Source organism: Triturus cristatus, chromosome 3_1 (assembly GCF_964204655.1).
Source record: "Triturus cristatus chromosome 3_1, aTriCri1.1, whole genome shotgun sequence".
Classification (NCBI taxonomy): Eukaryota; Metazoa; Chordata; class Amphibia; order Caudata; family Salamandridae; genus Triturus; species Triturus cristatus.
This window is the reverse complement of record NC_140583.1, coordinates 847,823,629-847,843,122: the sequence shown is the minus strand read 5'-3', so window position 1 is coordinate 847,843,122 and position 19,494 is coordinate 847,823,629. Positions and strand designations below refer to the sequence as shown.

The 19,494-nt window shown below is 44.4% G+C and overlaps 1 protein-coding gene across 1 annotated transcript in view; it reads right to left on the bottom strand.

Annotated features, from left to right (window-relative positions):
• The window catches only part of CHN1 (chimerin 1), a 365,572-nt gene that overhangs the window by 140,021 nt on the left and 206,057 nt on the right, over positions 1 to 19,494 (bottom strand). Inside the window, exon 6 of the mRNA XM_085645250.1 lies at positions 8,186 to 8,474. Within this exon, the coding sequence (XP_085501376.1) occupies positions 8,186 to 8,474 (289 nt within the window). The remainder of the gene's footprint in view (positions 1 to 8,185; positions 8,475 to 19,494) is intronic.

The window sequence follows — 19,494 nt, the reverse complement described above, 5'->3', positions numbered from 1 at the left end:
TACCTGTGCGTTGAAAATTCTCAGCTTGCTGTAATATCAAATTTACAATGATAGGTGAATAAAATTTAACCCTTATACTCAAAACCCTGTCTCCACCAGACAAAGAGACTAGCTCAATGTCCCTAGATTGAATAGGGTGAAGACTCTCAATCTGGCTAAAACGCTTAAGTAGCCATGCTCTGTTTAGGGGTATATCTGCATCGAATAAAGGTAAAAAGTCTAACACGAGAGTGTCCACATGAGCCTTTGAGTTTTTTGGATGGCGCGCAGGAAGAGAGCGGTCTCCAATCTCTGGGGCAGGAGAGAAAGAAGAGGCCAAAGGGTTAAGGGGCCCAAGTTGATATAGGATTGGGGCTCTTGTCGCAGTCGATGGAGAGGAACTCGGAAGAGGGCCCTCCATTTGCGGCAAAACTTCCAAAGACATTGGTGGGCAAACTTCACTTTCCACCTTTAAAGACGTAGAAGTTGGATCCAAGTCTATTTCTTCGTTCTCCGATGCAACTAGAGAGTTTTGGAAGATTATCCGTCGTTGTCTTTTCTTCCTGTATTTTCGGATTGGTTTCCTTTTATTCCCTTTATTATTTCTATGTTTACCGTTTTTTACCTTTATCTCTTGTTTATCTTCAGAAAGTTCTTTTTTATTTTCAGACATGAAGATTGGGAATAAATCTTGAACCACTTTAGAACCGGCAATAGATTTGTTTTCTTCCTCAATCTCTAGAACAGAGTTCTTAACACAATTGGGCACTGCGGTTAAAGGCTGAACTGTAGTATGAATTTCATGAACTATTGCTGCAGCCTTTATGCCAGTATCCACTATGGGCGCATTTATTTTCCCCTTTGGAGAACTGGGTTCAGCCTTGGAGGGGGAAACACTCCTCGTATCTGGTGATTTTTGTAACAATGTCTTCAGTATTTGGGTAACTGAATCCAGGATACAATCCGAGCTGCCTACAAATTTCCCCAGGAGAAATAGAATGGAGGCTAATAATTGTTCCAAAGCAATCATGGATTCTGATATCGGTTTATCACTAGCTTCAGCTGGACGACAAATACCAGAAAGATTGAGACCCGAGCTCCTGGAAACATTTAACAGATCAGACATGTCCTGTCCGTTTAACGAAGGGGTACTACTATATAACATTAGCCCAGAGGGAGTAGCACCCCCAGAAGGCTTAATAGGATCCAGAGTCTCCAAATTAGCTGTATTTACATAGCGGCCGCAAAGTTCAAGATCAATGGATAACGGTGAGGAATCCCCACCTAACCTGTCATTCAAAGTAACAGCTTGAGGCATAGGTGGTTGATTCTCTAGTTTTCCTTCAGATACAAGAACTCCGAGATTACTCTCCCCCTCCCCTTCAGGATGTACAGGGCAGGCATTCACCGCTGCTGCTGTTTGCGGTGACGCGGTCAGCAAGGATGAGGACAAGGAGTTTGTAACAGCTTGAGTAAGATCCTCCTGAACTGCGGAGCGGAGAGCTTCCTTTACAGCAAAATTAGACTTCTTATCCATAGGAATGTCCCATAGCTCAAAGAGTTGGCATTGACCCTTCAACGGGGGATTATTCACAGATTTATTTCTTGTGCGGATGGTATCTATTTTAGCACCAGTTTTTCCTCCCACTAACCTTCCTGAACGGAGTTTTTTAGACATCTTCTGCAGACTTTTCCCACAAATCGATGTTATACAAGTAATTTACCTCCAGAAGAAAAAGTCACAAAATAGTACAAGGTTCATAGGAGAATAAATATAGTTCTGGAGATGCAGCAGTAACTAACCGGTAGTAGATAGCAAGGAAGCGACTTAATAATTTCACAGAATGTTCCTTCCTCTAACTGCCCGACGTATATAATATGAATAGCGACAAGGACAATGAAAGTAACAGGGCCCAGCCCAGCCTACCTCAGCCACTGAGGGCCACAGAGGGCCCGCCCTTTGCCCGGGCTTAGCCCCGGACGCTCCCGCGACGTGGATGTCAGACTGGATTTATGGCGCCTCCGGGCGCGTAATGCGACGTGCGCGCCGCTAAGCCCCCTGGGAGTAGTAGTCCTCCCCTCGGCTGCCGGTCCGATGGTAGTGCGGCAGCGGGAGGACTACGGGGCTTTAGGAGCAAGTGGCAAGCAGGTAGGGCTTACAGGCAGCAACAGCGGGTCCTCGGGGTCCGCAAACAGTCACACCCGCTCCACCCTCGGGGTCCGCAAACAGTCACACCCGCTCCACCGATGTCAGACTGGATTTATGGCGCCTCCGAGCGCGTAATGCGACGTGCGCGCCGCTAAGCCCCCTGGGAGTAGTAGTCCTCCCCTCGGCTGCCGGTCCGATGGTAGTGCGGCAGCGGGAGGACTACGGGGCTTAAGGAGCAAGTGGCAAGCAGGTAGAGCTTACAGGCAGCAACAGCAGGTCCTCGGGGTCCGCAAACTTTACACCATTACACTCTTGTGTGCTGTGCGCTTTCCGGCGCCTTCTCTGAGAACGAAGCTCCGGCGCCGATCCCTCCGTGAGCTCGGAGGAGGAAGAAGAAAGACAGCCCCAGCAAGGCCGGAAAGCGCTAAGGAGGCGTGGCTCTAATACGAGAGTTTCCTATGACATTGCGCTTCTTCAAAATGTATCTTGGGTCTGGTGTAATACTTCTAGCCCCTATTCCCGTCTTCTCGCACCCAATGCATCCTTAAATGTCCCATGTTCAGCCGGGGTGGACACTCCTATAACCCCTGCCCTCCAGTGACACTTTACCTGTCACGGGTGGTGGTGGACATGGTGGTGGACGTGTTGGTGGTGGTGGACGTGGTGGTGGATGTGGTGAGGGTGGATGTGGTGGGGGTGGATGTGGTGGGGGTGGATGTGGTGGGGGTGGACGTGGTGGGGGTGGACGTGGTGGGGGTGGACGTGGTAGCGGTGGTGGACGTGGTAGCGGTGGTGGACGTGGTAGCGGTGGTGGACGTGGCGGACGTGGACGTGGTGGTGGAGGTGGTGGTGGTGGACGTGGTGGTGGTGGAGTGGACGTGGTGGTGGTGGAGTGGACGTGGTGGTGGTGGAGTGGACGTGGTGGTGGTGGAGTGGACGTGGTGGTGGTGGACGTGGTGGTGGTGGACGTGGGGGTGGTGGACGTGGGGGTGGTGGACATGGTGGTGGTGGTGGTGGTGGACGGGTCTGGTGGCTCAGTGGACTAATGCGTCCATTGCAGGGGCCTGTGTTTGACCTCATGGTTACAGGTTCAAATCCCGGGGGGTCCACTCAGCCTTTCATCCATCTGAGGTCGATAAAATGAGTACCATTGAATTGGGTAACAATGAGCATCTGTTATTCAGCGCCAAGAGACCTCTGGGTGAACGTGCGCTTTACAAATACACATGTTATGTTATGTGGACGTGTTGGTGGTGGACGTGTTGGTGGTGAACATGGTGGTGGACGTGGTGGTGGATGTGGTGGTGGACATGGTGGTGGTGGACGTGGTGGGTTCTGGACGTGGTGTTGGTGGAGGTGGAAGTGGTGGTGGTGGTGGACGTGGTGGAGGATGTGGTGGTGGACGTGGTGGACATGGTAGTGGTGGTGGACATGGTGGTGGTGGACGTGGTGTTGGACGTGGAGGTGGATGACTATTGGGTAGGGGTGGGCTGGCATAATGCGGATGGAGAGGAGGATCTCGAAGGGGGCACATGGGAGAGCAGAAAGAGGCTGAATATTAGATACAACAAGCCCTCGGCTGAAAAAGAAGGCGAGATTGTTTTGAAAAGAGCCTCGTACTGAAAAGAAAAAGAGCAGCACTCATGAAACGGGCGCTGCAAGAGCATTGAAAGCACGGTGTGCTCTGCTGGAACTGCTTGGCAGCATTTCAAAAAAAATAATGAAAAGTGGACTCTCGAAAGAAGTTCTTGGCGGCACGTGAAAATAATGAACAAGCGTGAGGGAGCGTGGCGCGGCCCATGGCCGCGAAAGAGCAGTCAAATACACTTGTGCTGGCATCCGCCTTGTGGGAACGAGCAGCGGCGGCACGAGAGCCATATGTTTTCAATTACCATGCGCGCCGCTGCTCGCTCCCGCAAGGTGGATGCCAGCACGAGTGTGCTTGGAAAGGAGCAGACTGATGGCTAAATGCCCTCCTAGAGCAGCGCATGTGCGCTGCCTAGGCGAGACCTAAAAAGAAAATGTTAGTGTGTAGGAAATGTATCCTATAAACAACTTCCTCTTTCACAAAGGGGGAACACTATGCTTCAGAGAAAAAAAATAAAAAATATTCAGTAAAAGTTACATCATGAAGAGGAAAGGGATTAACAATAAAACAAAAAAGGCCTGTGCTGACATATCGCCCATGGACAATGCGCGTCTCTTCTCTTTAGTGTGAGAATACACTACTTGAGATCGGTCCTGAACTGTTGGAGGGGTGGATATGTCAGGAGGGAGAGAACACTACTAACTTCTGTGCATTGAATGCATCTACCACTCGCCATGGAGTGTAGCCTCATACGAGTACATCCAGTGGTGTATACATGCAGATTTACCTGCTCTACTGGTATACATTGTTATTCATAAAACCAAATATAAACAACAATGAAATAAAAACAGATGTTTCAATAATTCAAGATATCACATTAAATGCTTTCATTAACACACATCCGGATTTCAATGAAACTTTCTCGACATTGGCTGGAACGGACGGTTATTTCAATGCAAAATATAAACATAACCGGCACCAAACTACTTAAGAAAATGCTGGTATTCAAAAAACATTTTTTTAAACTTTCTGGTAAACTGAAGTTGATTGTGTACAGATGAAGTGATTGTGTTAAAAAGCCCTCATTGTTATAACACATTATTGCTGGAGTTAGCAAAAATGACCTCTGCATTTATTACATGCATTGTTTGAAATGGAGCACTTTTATAGAACACACATCAGATATAATTATAATCTAAATCACAAAACCCCAGAAGCAATGACATTGATCTACCTTCTGGATTTATTTAATTGTTATAGTCAATTAACCAGTTTAACCACATCAAAGGTCCTACATTATTCTTGGGTTATGATATCTGTACCCACTTCTATCATATATATTAAGGCATGGGTACTGCAACTTTATGAGATGAACAATTTACCACTACTTTAAATAAACACCATTCAGAAGTAAATGAAAAGTTCTCAGCTCAGTTTGTGGTTTGCAATACATTAAATAGCTTCGTTTGCTGTTTTCTAACACAACAGGAATATATGAACAAGTAATGGGGAAAACCGCTTAGATATTTAACAAAAATTGCCACTGGATGGGATCGAGCTGAAAATACCCAGCTAAAGAAACTGAAAGAAATTATAAAAATTAAATACATATAACATAGATAATACCCAGTTATATAGGGATCCCAATCTGGGGGAAAATGAAGGTTACAAACAAGAGGAAACGTGCATCACGTCATTTCCATTGAGGTATGAAGGATGCAGAGAGAGACGAGAGTAAAATGAATCAAACATATTACCAATATAAATGTATGCACAAACATTATTGCAAATCATGAACATTTTCCTCCCCACAAGTTACAATTCATGAAAATATAACTGAGGCCAATGTAAATACGTTAATGAAATCTGAAGATTTTAGGTAAAGGACCCCGATTAACACAAGTGAAAACCATCTATATCCGATCATCAAATGACTGAAAGAAAAGCTACTAAATCAGATCATTAGAAACCTTGTGTAATCCCTTTCTTTCTTAGGGGCAGATTTATCACCTTTGCAGTTTGCGATTCCTTAATAGCGAATTTTAGCGATTCGCTATTAAGAACTTGCAAAATGCAATGTATGTAGGATTCGCAATAATACTTGTGATTCCTACATATTCCTTATTTGCGATTCGCAATTAAGGCATGCCTTCCCATTCATTCCTATTGGCCTAGAGGCCCGTAGGAATGAATGGGAAGACATTCGCAATTTGCGAGTACCCAATAGGTACTCGCAAATTGCACATGCAATTTCAGGGGTGCAAGGGTGTCAGAAGGACACCCTGTTGCACCCCTGAAATAAGCATGTGTGCACATATGTGCACCACATTGCACTTTGAAAATGAAAAAAAGTTAATTTTTCAAAGAAATGGCAAATTACCACCAACTTGAAGTTGGTGGTAATTTGCAATTTCTTAAGGCAAAATCGCACAACTTGGGTGCTTCCAGAATTGCATTCAAGGAATCGCAATTTGCGATTCTTCGCAATTTGCGATTCTTTGCAATTTGCGAGTCCTTAAATGCATTTTCAAAATAGGGAATCGCAAATTGCGATTCCCTATTTTGTGATGGCCTTTTGGGATGATACATCCCATTAAGGCTTTTTACTGTTCGCAAACGGTAAAAAGGCTCCATACATCTGGCCCTAAATGAGGAAAAGCATGAAAAGCGTACATCTGACAATTGGATACCAATGCGGTAAGGTATGTGAGAAGAAAAAACTACGGAAGTCTGGCGGTACACGTTTCAGATGCTGGACTAAGCTGTTTTAACAATTATGAGCTCTTTATGCACAAATAACGTGTTCCCTGAAGCACGGCCCAACAAGCTATTTTAAAGATGCACTGCAAGTACTATTTTGAAACTGCTTGAAGCAGCTGAACAACTAAAAACACATCTGCAATTAAAACACCAATGTTAATTACAAATCATGGATCGCTGCGCACAAAACTGAACCCGACCGAAAACTGTGCCTTGCTGCTAAAAGCAAGCGTCTGCGTCATCACATGAAGGGAAAACAAGCCATTGGTAAAAGATTGATTTCGTCTACAGTGTTGATTTTCATTTCTTGGAGGAATGCAAATTAACATTTTAGTCACATACCCAGAATAATACGTTAAGCCGTAAAGGTCAACAGATCTTCCGCACGCTGCCACTGGTCTTGACAAGAATATTAATGGCGCATGCACAAATCAGACGCATTCGGTTAGTTTTTTATAACTCAACGACTGTTCGTTTTCAGCTAAATACATAGGCCCTGCATGTAGACATAACCTCAAAGCAGCATTTTCTATAATAGCAACTACAGTCACAGCGCTACATAAATTAAGTTACGTTCTGTTGATGGAAAATGACTCGATACTTGAAAAACAAAATCTCCTCTTCTCGTGCAAAATGTTGATTTTAAAATGTGGGATTGTGACAAAACTATACCATCGTGGCGACAGGTTTTAAGTTATTGTCAAAGAAAATACGTCTCACTTTTCATACCTATTCGCTTTTCAAATGGTTAAGCCAAGCTGCAGCACAGCATCAATGTTGGTGTGCGGCATGGCTAATAAGCAGTCAAAAGGGCCTACGTACGTAGTCAGCTGCACCAATTTCTAGGCGCAAACAGCTTACAAAATGACGCAAGCTTTCTTTTCTTTGTGTAAACAAAAAAAGTATTACTTAGGGGCAGGGAAGAAACAGGAGGGCATGGGAAATTAACACAGAGGGCAGGTGGAGCAACACGGGGTGTATAGAGAGGGAAGCAAAAGGAGACAGCAGGGGGGGGGAGGAAGCAACATGGAGTCAGGCCCGCAGGAGATCCTCAAAGATGAGTAAAAGTGAAAGTGTGCCTTAAGCGGCTCGAAGGACAAAGTTGTGGGAAAGTGCGTAATTAGAATGGTATGAAACGAAATTTGCTGGGGGTAGAGGGAAAACACAAAGAATGTGGATAAATACATGCATTCTCATGGAGTGATCTTGAAAAAAGAAGTTCCAGAAAAGCAGACATGGGGAAGGATAAAAGGAACCAATCAGAGAGATGGTAAACAGGCATGCTCCACGGGAGGGATAAGGACTAGATGGTCTGGCTAAAACAAATACAACCATTGAACAGAAAGCAAGTAAACAAGCGTGACAAAGCAAAACATAATTGAAAGCAACGAGTGGAGTTGCTTTCCAGGTCAGCTATTGACATGTCTTCATTACGTCTTTGGCAACCAGATAGCGGCACCCTCTGACAGACTGTAACCTAAAAAGGCAGGTAAGTGTTTAAAAAAGTACTAATAAACGGCACATTCCTAACAAATAAACGCAAAAATCATAAAACAGCCCATTTGGCATTTGAAGGCATGCTGTAATGTAGAATACAAAGTGATTAAGAATACAGCATGTATAATATTTTCTACTCTAACCCGACCTTGACATAAACTTGCCAATATTAGAGTAAAAGAGGGCAGCATTGTCACAGGAGGGCATCTTACCCTTTTCTCTGCGACCCCTTCCTCTCCTGGACCTTCTTTGCCGTCGTGTGCATCTTTCAACACCGGCGTGTGTTTTTTGTGTGCTGGCTCCCGGTTTAAGGTTGTATAGCCTATGTGTTCATAAATTGGATTTATTGTCATCTTGGCGATATATTCAGCAGCTTTGGTCTCAATATAGAGAGTGATCAATCCGTCAGTCACTAGATCATGAATAGATTCGAACCGCTTCTCCCCAACAAAGTGCTTGCCATCGTAGTAGAGTCTGAAGTTCCTGGTCTGATTTCCAAACCTACATCAAGGAAAAGGGCAAACACGTTTTAAGCAAAGGTACAATGTAGTTGTTCATGATCAAGAGCATGAATTACATAATTCTTCACAAACATTTCGAGTTTTTTATTAGCATGTGCCGAAATCTGAATGCAGATGCAAACTCTAAAGAAGGGAACGAGCGGATCAATAAAGATGGGACAGCCATCTAGCGCCTGCCTCGAAGGAGCGCTCTGTTCTGGTTTATCCCTTTTAGTCACATCAATACCTCTGCGGACACACCTGAACAGCAACTGGACATTGGTATTTTTGTTTCAGCACAGGTCTATTTCAGTTATCTGGCAGTGAAATGAAAGATTGCACAACAGATTTCAATATAATTGTAAATCAATAGAACAATCTGGTGTGGTGTTAGAGCTCTGCACTAAAGATTATTTTGTAGGCACAGGCCAGCCAGTGTAGACATGAGTTATTGTGATGATAACTGAACATGGGGGAAGGTTCCTTAGTTCTGGCAAGTGGTCGACGTCTATATTTTAAGCTCTCTACAATTATCCCTCTGTGCTAGGCTTGCTGCATTCAAGCTTTATTGAAAACGTGTGCAATATTTAGAAATCGATCTATCCAAGTCAAATTATGTTTTGAGCTAGGGTTATCACTATTTGGCTTAGCTATTTCTTCTAGATTATGAATTTCAACTAACATTTTATTTCTCAAATAAAAGTAACATAAAGCAGCCTATAATGTTGATATGATTGAAACACATTGGGAGAGACTAAACAACCAAAGTCAATTAAAGGACGTGAAAAAAGCCACTTTAAGAGAACCGGTCTGGGTGCATCAAACTAGTAAAGACTCCAATATGGTCACAATTCCACCTCACTAAAAAATACAGCATGCCATTACATTTCCACTGTAAAACTCCTGGGAACTGCACAACAATCCACAAACCAAATCACAACTCAAAGTAACCAGCTTAACCTCTTGAGTGCCCCGCCCTTTCCACGCCCTGTGCCGGGCGTTTCATTAGCGGCCGGGGCTCATGACGAGATAGTCTCGTCATGGGCACAGCGCAACCGCGGCCCATGACGAGACCATCTCGTCATGGGCACTCAAGGGGTTAAGGCCTCAAACGGTCTTCACATCTTCCGAAATCGGATTCCTCATTATCCCTCCCTTAGACTCCTTTACCCTGACCATCTTTCCTTTTTGGAAACCAGTGTGTTATCAGCCCAGCATCATCCCTAGTTGGATTCACCCAATCAGTAACAACCCAACTCTCACAAAACTCTCAGGCGGATTCTCTCCCTTATGCAAACCAGGAAAATCTTAACTAGGTATTTTCCTGCTCCCTATACACACACCACCAGCAAAAAAATTAAAATGCCATTGCAACTAACCCCACAGTACCTCACCTAAACACTTAGAAACTGAATCTCAAAGCTCCAATATATAATGGTCTTTACTCATAACCAGAACGTGAATGTCATCAGACCTGCACAAACTCATCTTCCAGAGAAATTTCCATATGTTTGATTAAGACAATAACTTGTGCCACACAAAAAACTAGAATCACTCCTATTAGCTTTCTCTGCGCCTTCACTATTGACCCTGGTTTCCTCGCTCCCTACCAAACTTGCTTCTGCACCAACTACGTCCAAATAAAATGAGTACCCGACTACAGGGTCTTCAAAATGAAACAAATCTACTTGAAAGGGTTAAATATCTGACAAATGGACCAGGTCATTCTCAGCAAAGTGCATCACCAAACGGTGAGGGCAGCCTCCGCCCAATCATTGTCCTGAAATATGCTTCCCATTCAAACGCAGCCTCCTCCGAATGGCTTGGTGTCCTCCTGCTTGGCCAACCATTCGATAAATGTATGAACGACGATCCACTCCTTTGAATTTCCTGCAGTTCTGGTACACAACCTGCTCTAATATTACATGAACAAGAAAAAACAAGAAAAAACAATAATTAGAACACGATACTATGAATTCAAATGGTCCCTTCTATGTAAAAAATCTTTGGCAGCAGCTGGAATTTTCAACACCAAATGCTTCTAATTTTTGCCCTAGAAAACCCATTCTATCCAATTCTGTTACAGCATCTGTCTTGAAAGAATGTGCATCAAATTGCTGTGGAAGAAAACCCAGCATCAAATATCTCCATAAAACAATCAGAACCTGAACAGTCAAAGGTTCTTACCATGAAACTCACCTCTGACCTGAAAAGACTACCGCCAAGTGGGTAAAAGGAATAATACATGGATCTGAACTTTCTTAAAAGTATTAAACTACCCAGCTTATCTGGTCAGTTTTAGATTTCTGTAGCCATATATGCAGTCTACCACTCTTCTAATGCTTCCTATCTCAACAACCTATCCCTTTGACCTGTACTAATCAACATCTGTATCCTAAAGTTCTCCCCCAAACAGCCAAACCATATAAAACCACAAACCAGTGTCACAAAAGCTTAGTAAAGTCTCCCCAAACACCCAATGGTGCCTGCAGCAGCTTAACTGTAACTGGACTCATACTTCTCACCATTCCCTTTTCTTTTGCCCAAACTCCTGTTTCCATGCCAATGGCTCCTCAGAATACTTACCATGAAATGAAATGCCTACCAGCTTGCCAGTAATGGTTACAGGTGACAGATTGCTCTCTATAAAATGCACTACAGCCCTCCATCTCTTGAGCAAATCTGGAACTGAAGCCCCTCTCCTCAAAACACTACTAGCCGTAATGTCACACCAGGCCTGCAAGTAACTCTTCTCAGTTAGCTCATTTGCAGCCAGTTCAAGAACACTCATTCACCCAAGTCCCACAACTCTGGTGGCGTTTTGGTCTTCAATGCTTCTGCTACCAGTGTATTGAATCTCTTATACTGTGGATGAGACAAACTATCCGCTATTTAACTGTCGGCAACCAGTACTTCTAGCCTGAAACAGCACATTAGAATGCAGACAGTGTAACATGAAAATCCATAAAAGTTACAGCACTCTTTTCTCTTCAGCTTTTTGAACTTATGTTAATGCAAACACTATCTCATTGACAACAATAAATGTTTTCCAGTCATTCAAATTCTCACCTCACAACACCACTATCATAACCAAGAGGAAAACATTAAAAAATCCAGTGCTTTCCCCTTATTTTAACCTTCCCATCCCAAAGAGTCCAAACACCCTGCACCAGACACATCCAAAAATAATCGAACCTGACAACATCTCATCCTTCAAAAACCACATCGGGGATCCATTTCAATGCTTAAGAAATTACACTTAGGGCTTCGAATCTGCGCTCAGCCCAGTGTTGAACCTCACCCCGTGGGTGTGGCAACAAAGCCCCAACATATTGAAAAACCTAACTTCAGCAGTAGGTGCTCCATGCCATCACCACCCTCCAAGCAAATGGCCAGTAGCACCAGAACCTTCCTCAGCGCCAACATTTTTGCAATTTTTGCCTTGCCCACCAAAGCTAACTCACCAACTTTTATCTTCGGCTTCCACCCAAACTGTATGCAATTCCACCACAAAAAAGGCAATACAGAAGTAAGATATCCCTCTTTTTGGAGATCAATAGAATTCTCAAACTCTTTCATTAAAGCATGCAAGTGTACCAACGCCTTACTTCAGAAACCCAAACCTCTCTCTCCAGCAAACAAGGAAATTCACTGAATCAGTAACCAGTACCCAGAGTACCACTGCATAAAGGTATAAAACATCTCAGCGAGGGCACATGAAGTTACACAACCCATGGGCAATTCTCTAGCAACAGAATTAGCTTCTTGAAAATGAATTCTCGAAGAAAAATCATTGGGGTGTACCGGCAGCAATCTGCAAGAAGGATTTATATCACCTTTTGCAGATTCTGTCTCCACACCACAATGTCTCACCGACCTAATGACATCATCCACCATAGCGTATTTCACAGAAGTATCAATTTGACAAATATTGAAGGGGAGAGGTGTGGTGCAGCGGACAGAGCAGTCCCCAGCGGGATCTCAGCTCAGCATCATGTGACTCTGGGCAATAGCTCACTTCTTCTCCAGTACCTTGAAACCTTAAGTGGTGATATGTTTGCGCTTTACAAATATGGATTATTATTATTTATTACTTACTGGCTTTGTAGAGGAGACAAGTGATGAACAAAGCTGTATTCTCAGCAACCAATCCCAAAAGTGAAGCAATCAGATTAGGCAAAGGCCACTTATAAAAGGGGTCTACAACTCTCCTACCCAAACCTTTTTATTTCCTCATACAACTTACTGCAGCGCTTTTGCAGATTTGACTTTTTACGCCCACCTCCTCTCCCTATGGCCCTGATAACCCAAGTTAAAACTCTCCTTAAATCCTCATTCCAAAATGTTTTCTGCTTTCTTCACCGAACATGATTTAAAGGTTCTGATGATCAGCAAATGACTTTTATAGTAGCTAGTGCTGGAGAGCCATTCAAATGATGGACTCCTGAAAAGAGCAGCTCATGCCTTGGGCCTGCTTGATGAAATGGGAAAAAGTTAAAGTGTGAGTGAATGGAGTGGAGGGCATTACTAGATTCAATCAATCAATCAATCAGGGGTTTATAAAGCGTGCTACTCACCCGTGAGGGTCTCAAGGCGCTGGGGGGGAGGGGGGGGGGGCGCAGCTCTGGATCAGTCGAAGAGTCAGGTCTTGAGGTTCTTCCTTAAGGTGTGCAGAGGGGGGGGGAGCATCTGCTGTTGACTGGGAGCTCGTTCCAGGTCTTTGCTGTAACGTAGGAGAAGGCTCTTCCGCCTGCTCTGGTTCTGTGGATGCGTTGGGTCTCTGCCAGGGCGAGGTCAGCGGAGCAGAGGTTCCTTTTGGGTACCTGGAAGGAGACTCTTTTGTTGAGGTATTTGGGTCCTATGTTGTGGAGGGATTTGTAGGCGTGGGTGAGTAGCTTGAAGGTTACTCTCTTCTAGATTGGGAGCCAGTGGAGGTCTCGTAGGTGCTGGGTAATGTGCTCGTGTTGTGGTGTTCAGAGGACGGGTCTGGCTGAGGTGTTCTGGATAGTTTGGAGCTTGTTTAGCAGGGTCTTGTTGATTTCAGCGTAAAGGGTGCTGCCGTAGTCCAGTCTTCTGGTTATGAGTGCGTGGGTGACGGTCTTTCTGCATTCGGGGGAGATCTACATGCGGAGGGAGTAGAAGCAGGGGGAGGCGACTGCGTTGATCTGGTGGGTCAAGGTGAGAGAGGAGTCACGGATGATGCCAAGGTTCCGGGCGTGGTCAGTAGGGGTGGGTGGTATTCCGAGGGCAGGGGGCCACCAGGAGCTGTCCCACGCAGTGGGGGAGGGTCCGTGGACAAGGATCTCTGTCTTCTCAGAGTTCAGTTTTAGGCAGCTGTCGCTCATCCAGGCTGCGACATCTTTCATTCCTTCTTGGAAGCGGAGTATGGTGTCTTCGGGGTTCTTCGTGAGACAGAGGATGAGCTGAGTGTTGTTGGCGTAAGATACTATGCTGTCTGACGATGGCAGCGATGGGGGGCCTTGTAGATGTTGAAGAGTGTGGGGCTGAGCGAGGATCCTTGGGGTACTCCACAGTTGATCTCTGTAGGTTCGGAGAGGAAGGGGGCGGGGGCTCTGATCCTTTGTGTTCTGCCAGAGAGAAATGAGCGGATCCAGTTGAGGGTGGTTACTCGTATACTGGCGTCATGGAGTCTGGCAGCGAGAGAGTGTGGTGTTAGACTGTGCAAGACTGCGGACAGGTCAAGTAGGATGAGGGCCGCAGTGTGGCCCTGGTCGAGCAGCATGTGGATGTCATCGGTAGCGGCGAGGAGGGCGGTCTCTGTGCTTTGGTTGCTACGGAATCCGGACTGTGAGTCATCGAGGATGGCGTCCTCTTCGATGAAGGTGGTCAGCTGGGTGTTGATGAATCTCTCTATGACTTTGGCTGCGAAGGGAAGGAGAGAGATGGGTCGGTAGTTTTTCAGGTCCATCGGGTCGGCCGAAGTTTCTTGAGGAGGGGCTTGACCTCTGCCCGTTGCCAGTCTTCGGGGAAGATGCTGAATCTAAGGGAAGCGTTGATGGTCTGGCCTAGTTCGGATGCTATAGTGGTGGCGGCTCTGTGGTAGATGTGCGGTGAGCAGGGATCAGTGGGGGCTCCCAAGTGGGTGTTCTTCATGGTCGTAGCTGTGTCTTCAGTGGTGGCTGGTTTCCAGGCGGTGATGGTCAGCTAGTTGTCGGTGGTGGCGAGGGGCAGAGTGTGTTCGCTGAAGTTGTCGTAGGAGGCCTTGATTTTCAGGTGGAAGTAGGAGCTGAGCTTGTTGCAGAGGTCCTGAGATGGTGAGACATCCGTGGCTTCACTGGGGGGTTTGGTGAACTGCTGTATGACGTTGAAGAGTTCTTTTGCATTACTTACGTTGGTGTGGATTTTATTCTTGATAAAGGTCCGCTTGGTGGCTCTTATGCTCTGGTGGTATTCATTCATGGCGTTCCTGTAGTTGTTCTGGTCTTCGGTGGTTTTTCTGTTCCGGCAGAGTTTCTTGAGGCGTCTGCAGGAGCGCCTGGCTTCTTGGAGGTTGTAGTGGTAAGTCAAACCCCTTTTCCCTAAGTTCCTTTTCTCCAAAATACTCTAGGGATAACTCAAAGAATTTTAAACTCCAGCCCAGTGATCTGCAAGAAGGACTCTGAGTGAGTGTTTGGTAGATTGCAAGAGCAAATCAATACTGTAGAAGCTGCAATCTGATGAACAGGTTCGCCCAAATGCCTACATAACCTATCCACCACTCAAATTACTTTCATATTTCACTATACTAACTCAACACTGATCCTTTATGGGTTCCGGAGTAGTGTGCTACTTGCCGAAAAAGCGCTTTGACGCCTCATCATGGGTTGTAAGCTCTATATAAATGCAATTACAATTACATGCTGCTCTGCAGATTGCAATTATAAATAACATTAAACAAAATGTGGGAGTACCCAAAAGACAAATGGGTACATTTCCACAATGTTTTGTAGAGAAATAAGGGGATATTTCTTGCTAGTTGATAATATGTTTGTTTCACTGCTGCATTTGCATTCTGCTTTGCACATTTTCAAACTGTTTTAACACAAATTGTGCTTCAGCCACAGATGGAAGGCCACACAAGTAGTATGGTGTTGGGACGTTACACATATGTTCTGCATGGTAAAGTGCTGTGTGTATCTGAAATCCTCACTTTTTGTTTTTGGCCCTGGCGTAACTCTAATCTAACGCATATGCAGAAGCATAGCCCGTTCCCCGACTATGAGATGCTCTGGACTAGTCCTGTGACAAAAGAGGCACACCAAGCCTGCCCTCATTTGAGCCAAAGGACTACTGTCTTTGTCATGGAGCTTGAGATATATATATATATATATATATATATAAAATTCACTGAAAAAACCATAGGTTTCACACGTTATAGTTAGCGGAAATTTTACTGATAAAAAACCAATGAAATTCACCCGTTATAGTTAGTGCAGGCAACTATAACTCACGTGACCGCAATCCTCTGCTGATGCTAATACTGTATTTAGACACTTATTTGCCCATGTCTTCTTCCATTAAATTTTAGCTATACATATATTGCAAATATTTTTTTTCATAAAGACACATATGTCATCAGCAGAGGAATGCGGTCACGTGAGTTATAGTTGCCTGCACTAACTATAACGGGGGAATTTCATTGGTTTTTTATCAGTAAAATTTCCACTAACTATAACATGTGTGAAACCTATGGTTTTTTCAGTGAATTTGCAAGGTTTTTTAAATGCTGATTCCTAACTATAACGTGTGTGAAACCTATGGTTTTTTCAGTGAATTTGTACGTTTTTTTAAATGCTAAGTTACTTTACGCCATTCGTGGCGTGCGCGCCCACTTAACGCAGTTCGTTCCGTGCGCGCACAGTGAGCACGCGGTGCGCGAACTTTACGCAGTTAGTGCCGTGCACGCACGGTGGGCACGCGGTGCGCTACGCGCACCGCGTGCCCACGTTACGCTAGATGGGCCATGTACGCACGATGCGCTTCGCGCACCGTGCACACATGGAGGACATATGATGCGCTTCATTGTGAAAGGTGATATTTTAATTTTTCATAAGTCTGTTAAGCCATGCAAAAATGGAGAACTGCGGGCACCATTTGCGCATGGGGTGGGGAGAGTATTGGATAATTTTTTTTTTAATAATAATTTTTACCGTACGCGTACGGTAAGCGTAATCACCGAAATTATCGAAAAAAAGAAAATTCCGTTTTTGGCTTTAGGGGAACTTTGGGGACTCCCTCAACATGGCTAGGTGCTTAGGAGCTGTCTAAACAGCCCCTTTACATGTTTTTGCCCTTTGTTTTTTAACCCCCTCTCAGAGTGCGAGAGAGAAAATGGCGGCCGCCACTTCCTGGTTTCGACCGATTCGAATGTTTACTAAGATCTAACAGCCAATCAGATTCGCGCTCGCGCACGTCACCGTACGGTAAGCTTACGGTAAGCGCACCGTAAGCTGGCTCAGATATATATATTGATTTAAAGGCTATTTTCTCAGAAACTACTGAACAGATTTACACCAGACCTACAAAAGGCACTTCCTTGACCTGAGGACTACCTCTCTGCCAAATTTCAAGTAACTCTGTTCAGCCGTTCGGGCTGTAGCTGTGTCTAAAGGTCCTATGGAAAAATGCATGGGAAAAACGCGTTTTGGGACCCCCCTTTTATCTCAGCCCCTGCTTGACGAATCCCCCCGAGACTTTCAGGGTAGGAGCGGAGCGTAGCGCCCCACCTATTTTGAAAATTTCGCGAGGCTTCGTCGACCGGCGGCAAAGTTATTCCAAATAGAATGTTGCGGTTTTCCTATGGAAACAGGGTCCTAACTATAACTACCTACTGGCGACCGCCAGTAGGTAATATATATATATATATATATATATATATATATATATATATATATATATATCTATAATAGGAAATCTCAAAACTTTGGCGCCGGTTGACGAATCCTCGCGAAATTTTCAAAACTAATGGGGCGCTCCGCTCAGCTCCTACCCTGAAAGTCTCGGGGTGATTCGTCAAGCGGGGGCCGAGAAAAAAGGGGGGTCCCAAAATGCGTTTTCCCCATGTATTTTTCCATAGGGACTTTAGTCGCAGCTACAGCCCGAACGGCTGAACAGAATTATGTGAAATTTGGCAGAGAGGTAGCCATAAGGTCCATGAAGTGCCTTTTGCAGGTTTGGTGTAAATCTGTTCAGTATTTCCTGAGAAATTAGCATTTAAATCAATATATATATCTGTAAGCGCGCAGCGTGCACGCACTAAGCAAGTACTGTGCGCGCACCTTGCCGTGCGCACTTCTGATTGGTTGTTAGATGTCAGTAAACATTCGAATCGGTGGAAATCAGGAAGCGGCGGCCGCCATTTTGTCTCTCGCATAAAGAGGGGGTGATAAACAAAGGGGGAGAACTTGAAAAGGGGGCAGAGTGGGGAGATATTGACCCACTAGGCATTGTAAGGGGGTCACAGTAGGACCTTGTAGGGCAAAAAAAAAGATTTATATTTTGAAAAAAAATATCGCCGAGTGCGCGCACCCAGCGCGCACCCGAAAAAAAACTTTAAAAAAAAAATAATAAAAAAATCGCATTTAAGTGTTTAGCTATAAGGTGGCTCTAAAAAGAGCCCTTGTGTTTATTGTTTGTTTTTTGGTACCTACAAGTAAGTACCGATGCAGAGTCTAAAGTTCAAGAGGAAGACTCTGTTGCCTTCATCAGTGAAGTGTACACCGTCTCCTCTATAAATGTCTTGCATGTTGTAACGCAAGTTGTTGTGGTATATAGAACCCATACCATAGTCTCTGAGGAAAGCAAAAAAAATTTGCATTTAAAAAACCGTACAAATTCACTGAAAAAAATCATAGGTTTCACACACGTTATAGTTCGGAATTAGCATTTAAAAAACCTTGCAAATTCACTGAAAAAACCATAGGTTTCACACGTTATAGTTAGCTGGACATTTCACTCATAAAAAACCAATGAAATTCCCCCGTTATAGTTAGTGCAGGCAACTATAACTCACGCGACAGCAATCCTCTGCTGATGACGTCAGATATTACATCACTGATGACATATGTGTCTTTCTGAAAAAAAAAAAATGTAATATATGTATAGCTAAACATGAATGGAAGAAGACATGGGTAAATAAGTGTCTAAATACAGTGATGTAATATCTGACGTCATCAGCAGAGGATTGCGGTCGCGTGAGTTATAGTTGCCTGCACTAACTATAACGGGGAATTTCATTGGTTTTTTATGAGTGAAATGTCCAGCTAACTATAACATGTGTGAAACCTATGGTTTTTTCAGTGAATTTGCAAGGTTTTTTAAATGCTAATTCCTAACTATAACGTGTGTGAAACCTGTGGTTTTTTCAGTGAATATATATATATATATATATATATATATATATATATATATATATATATATATATATTTTGGTGCATATTTATATAGCGCGAGCTCGACCCAAAGGTATTGGAGCGCTTTACATAGCACCGTATTTACATTACACATTCAGGCATGGGGAGATTAAGTGATTTGGCCATAATCACAGGATGTGGACGAGACCTCGAGGCTCGAACCCTGGTTTCCTGCACCAGAGGCGGCAGCGCAGCCGACGGACCACATCCACATCCTATGAGACGGGTGGTGGCAGCGCACCGTGTTTTAAGGACTAGAAGTGTGATCAGTCCTTTTATTTGCCTCACTGGCTCCAGCTCTATCGAGTTCCTTCCGCCTCACGACCTTTACCGCCCTAAACGATGTTCTCATTTAATGATCAGAACTGGGACAATCTGACTTAATTTTATAATATGGCAAAACGTGTTACCTTAGGAAAATGGTGCGCAGCTTGTAATGCAATGTCTTGACCCTACTCATGGTTGGGCCAGAAGTCAATGATTGAACTTGACTGACATCTACCTTGCTCAGGTGCACGATGTATCACGTCGCGCAGAATTGCTGACCTTTAGACAATCACTCATAGGAAGGGGCAAAATGAATCCGTGACCTCCACAGCTAATGTGCCA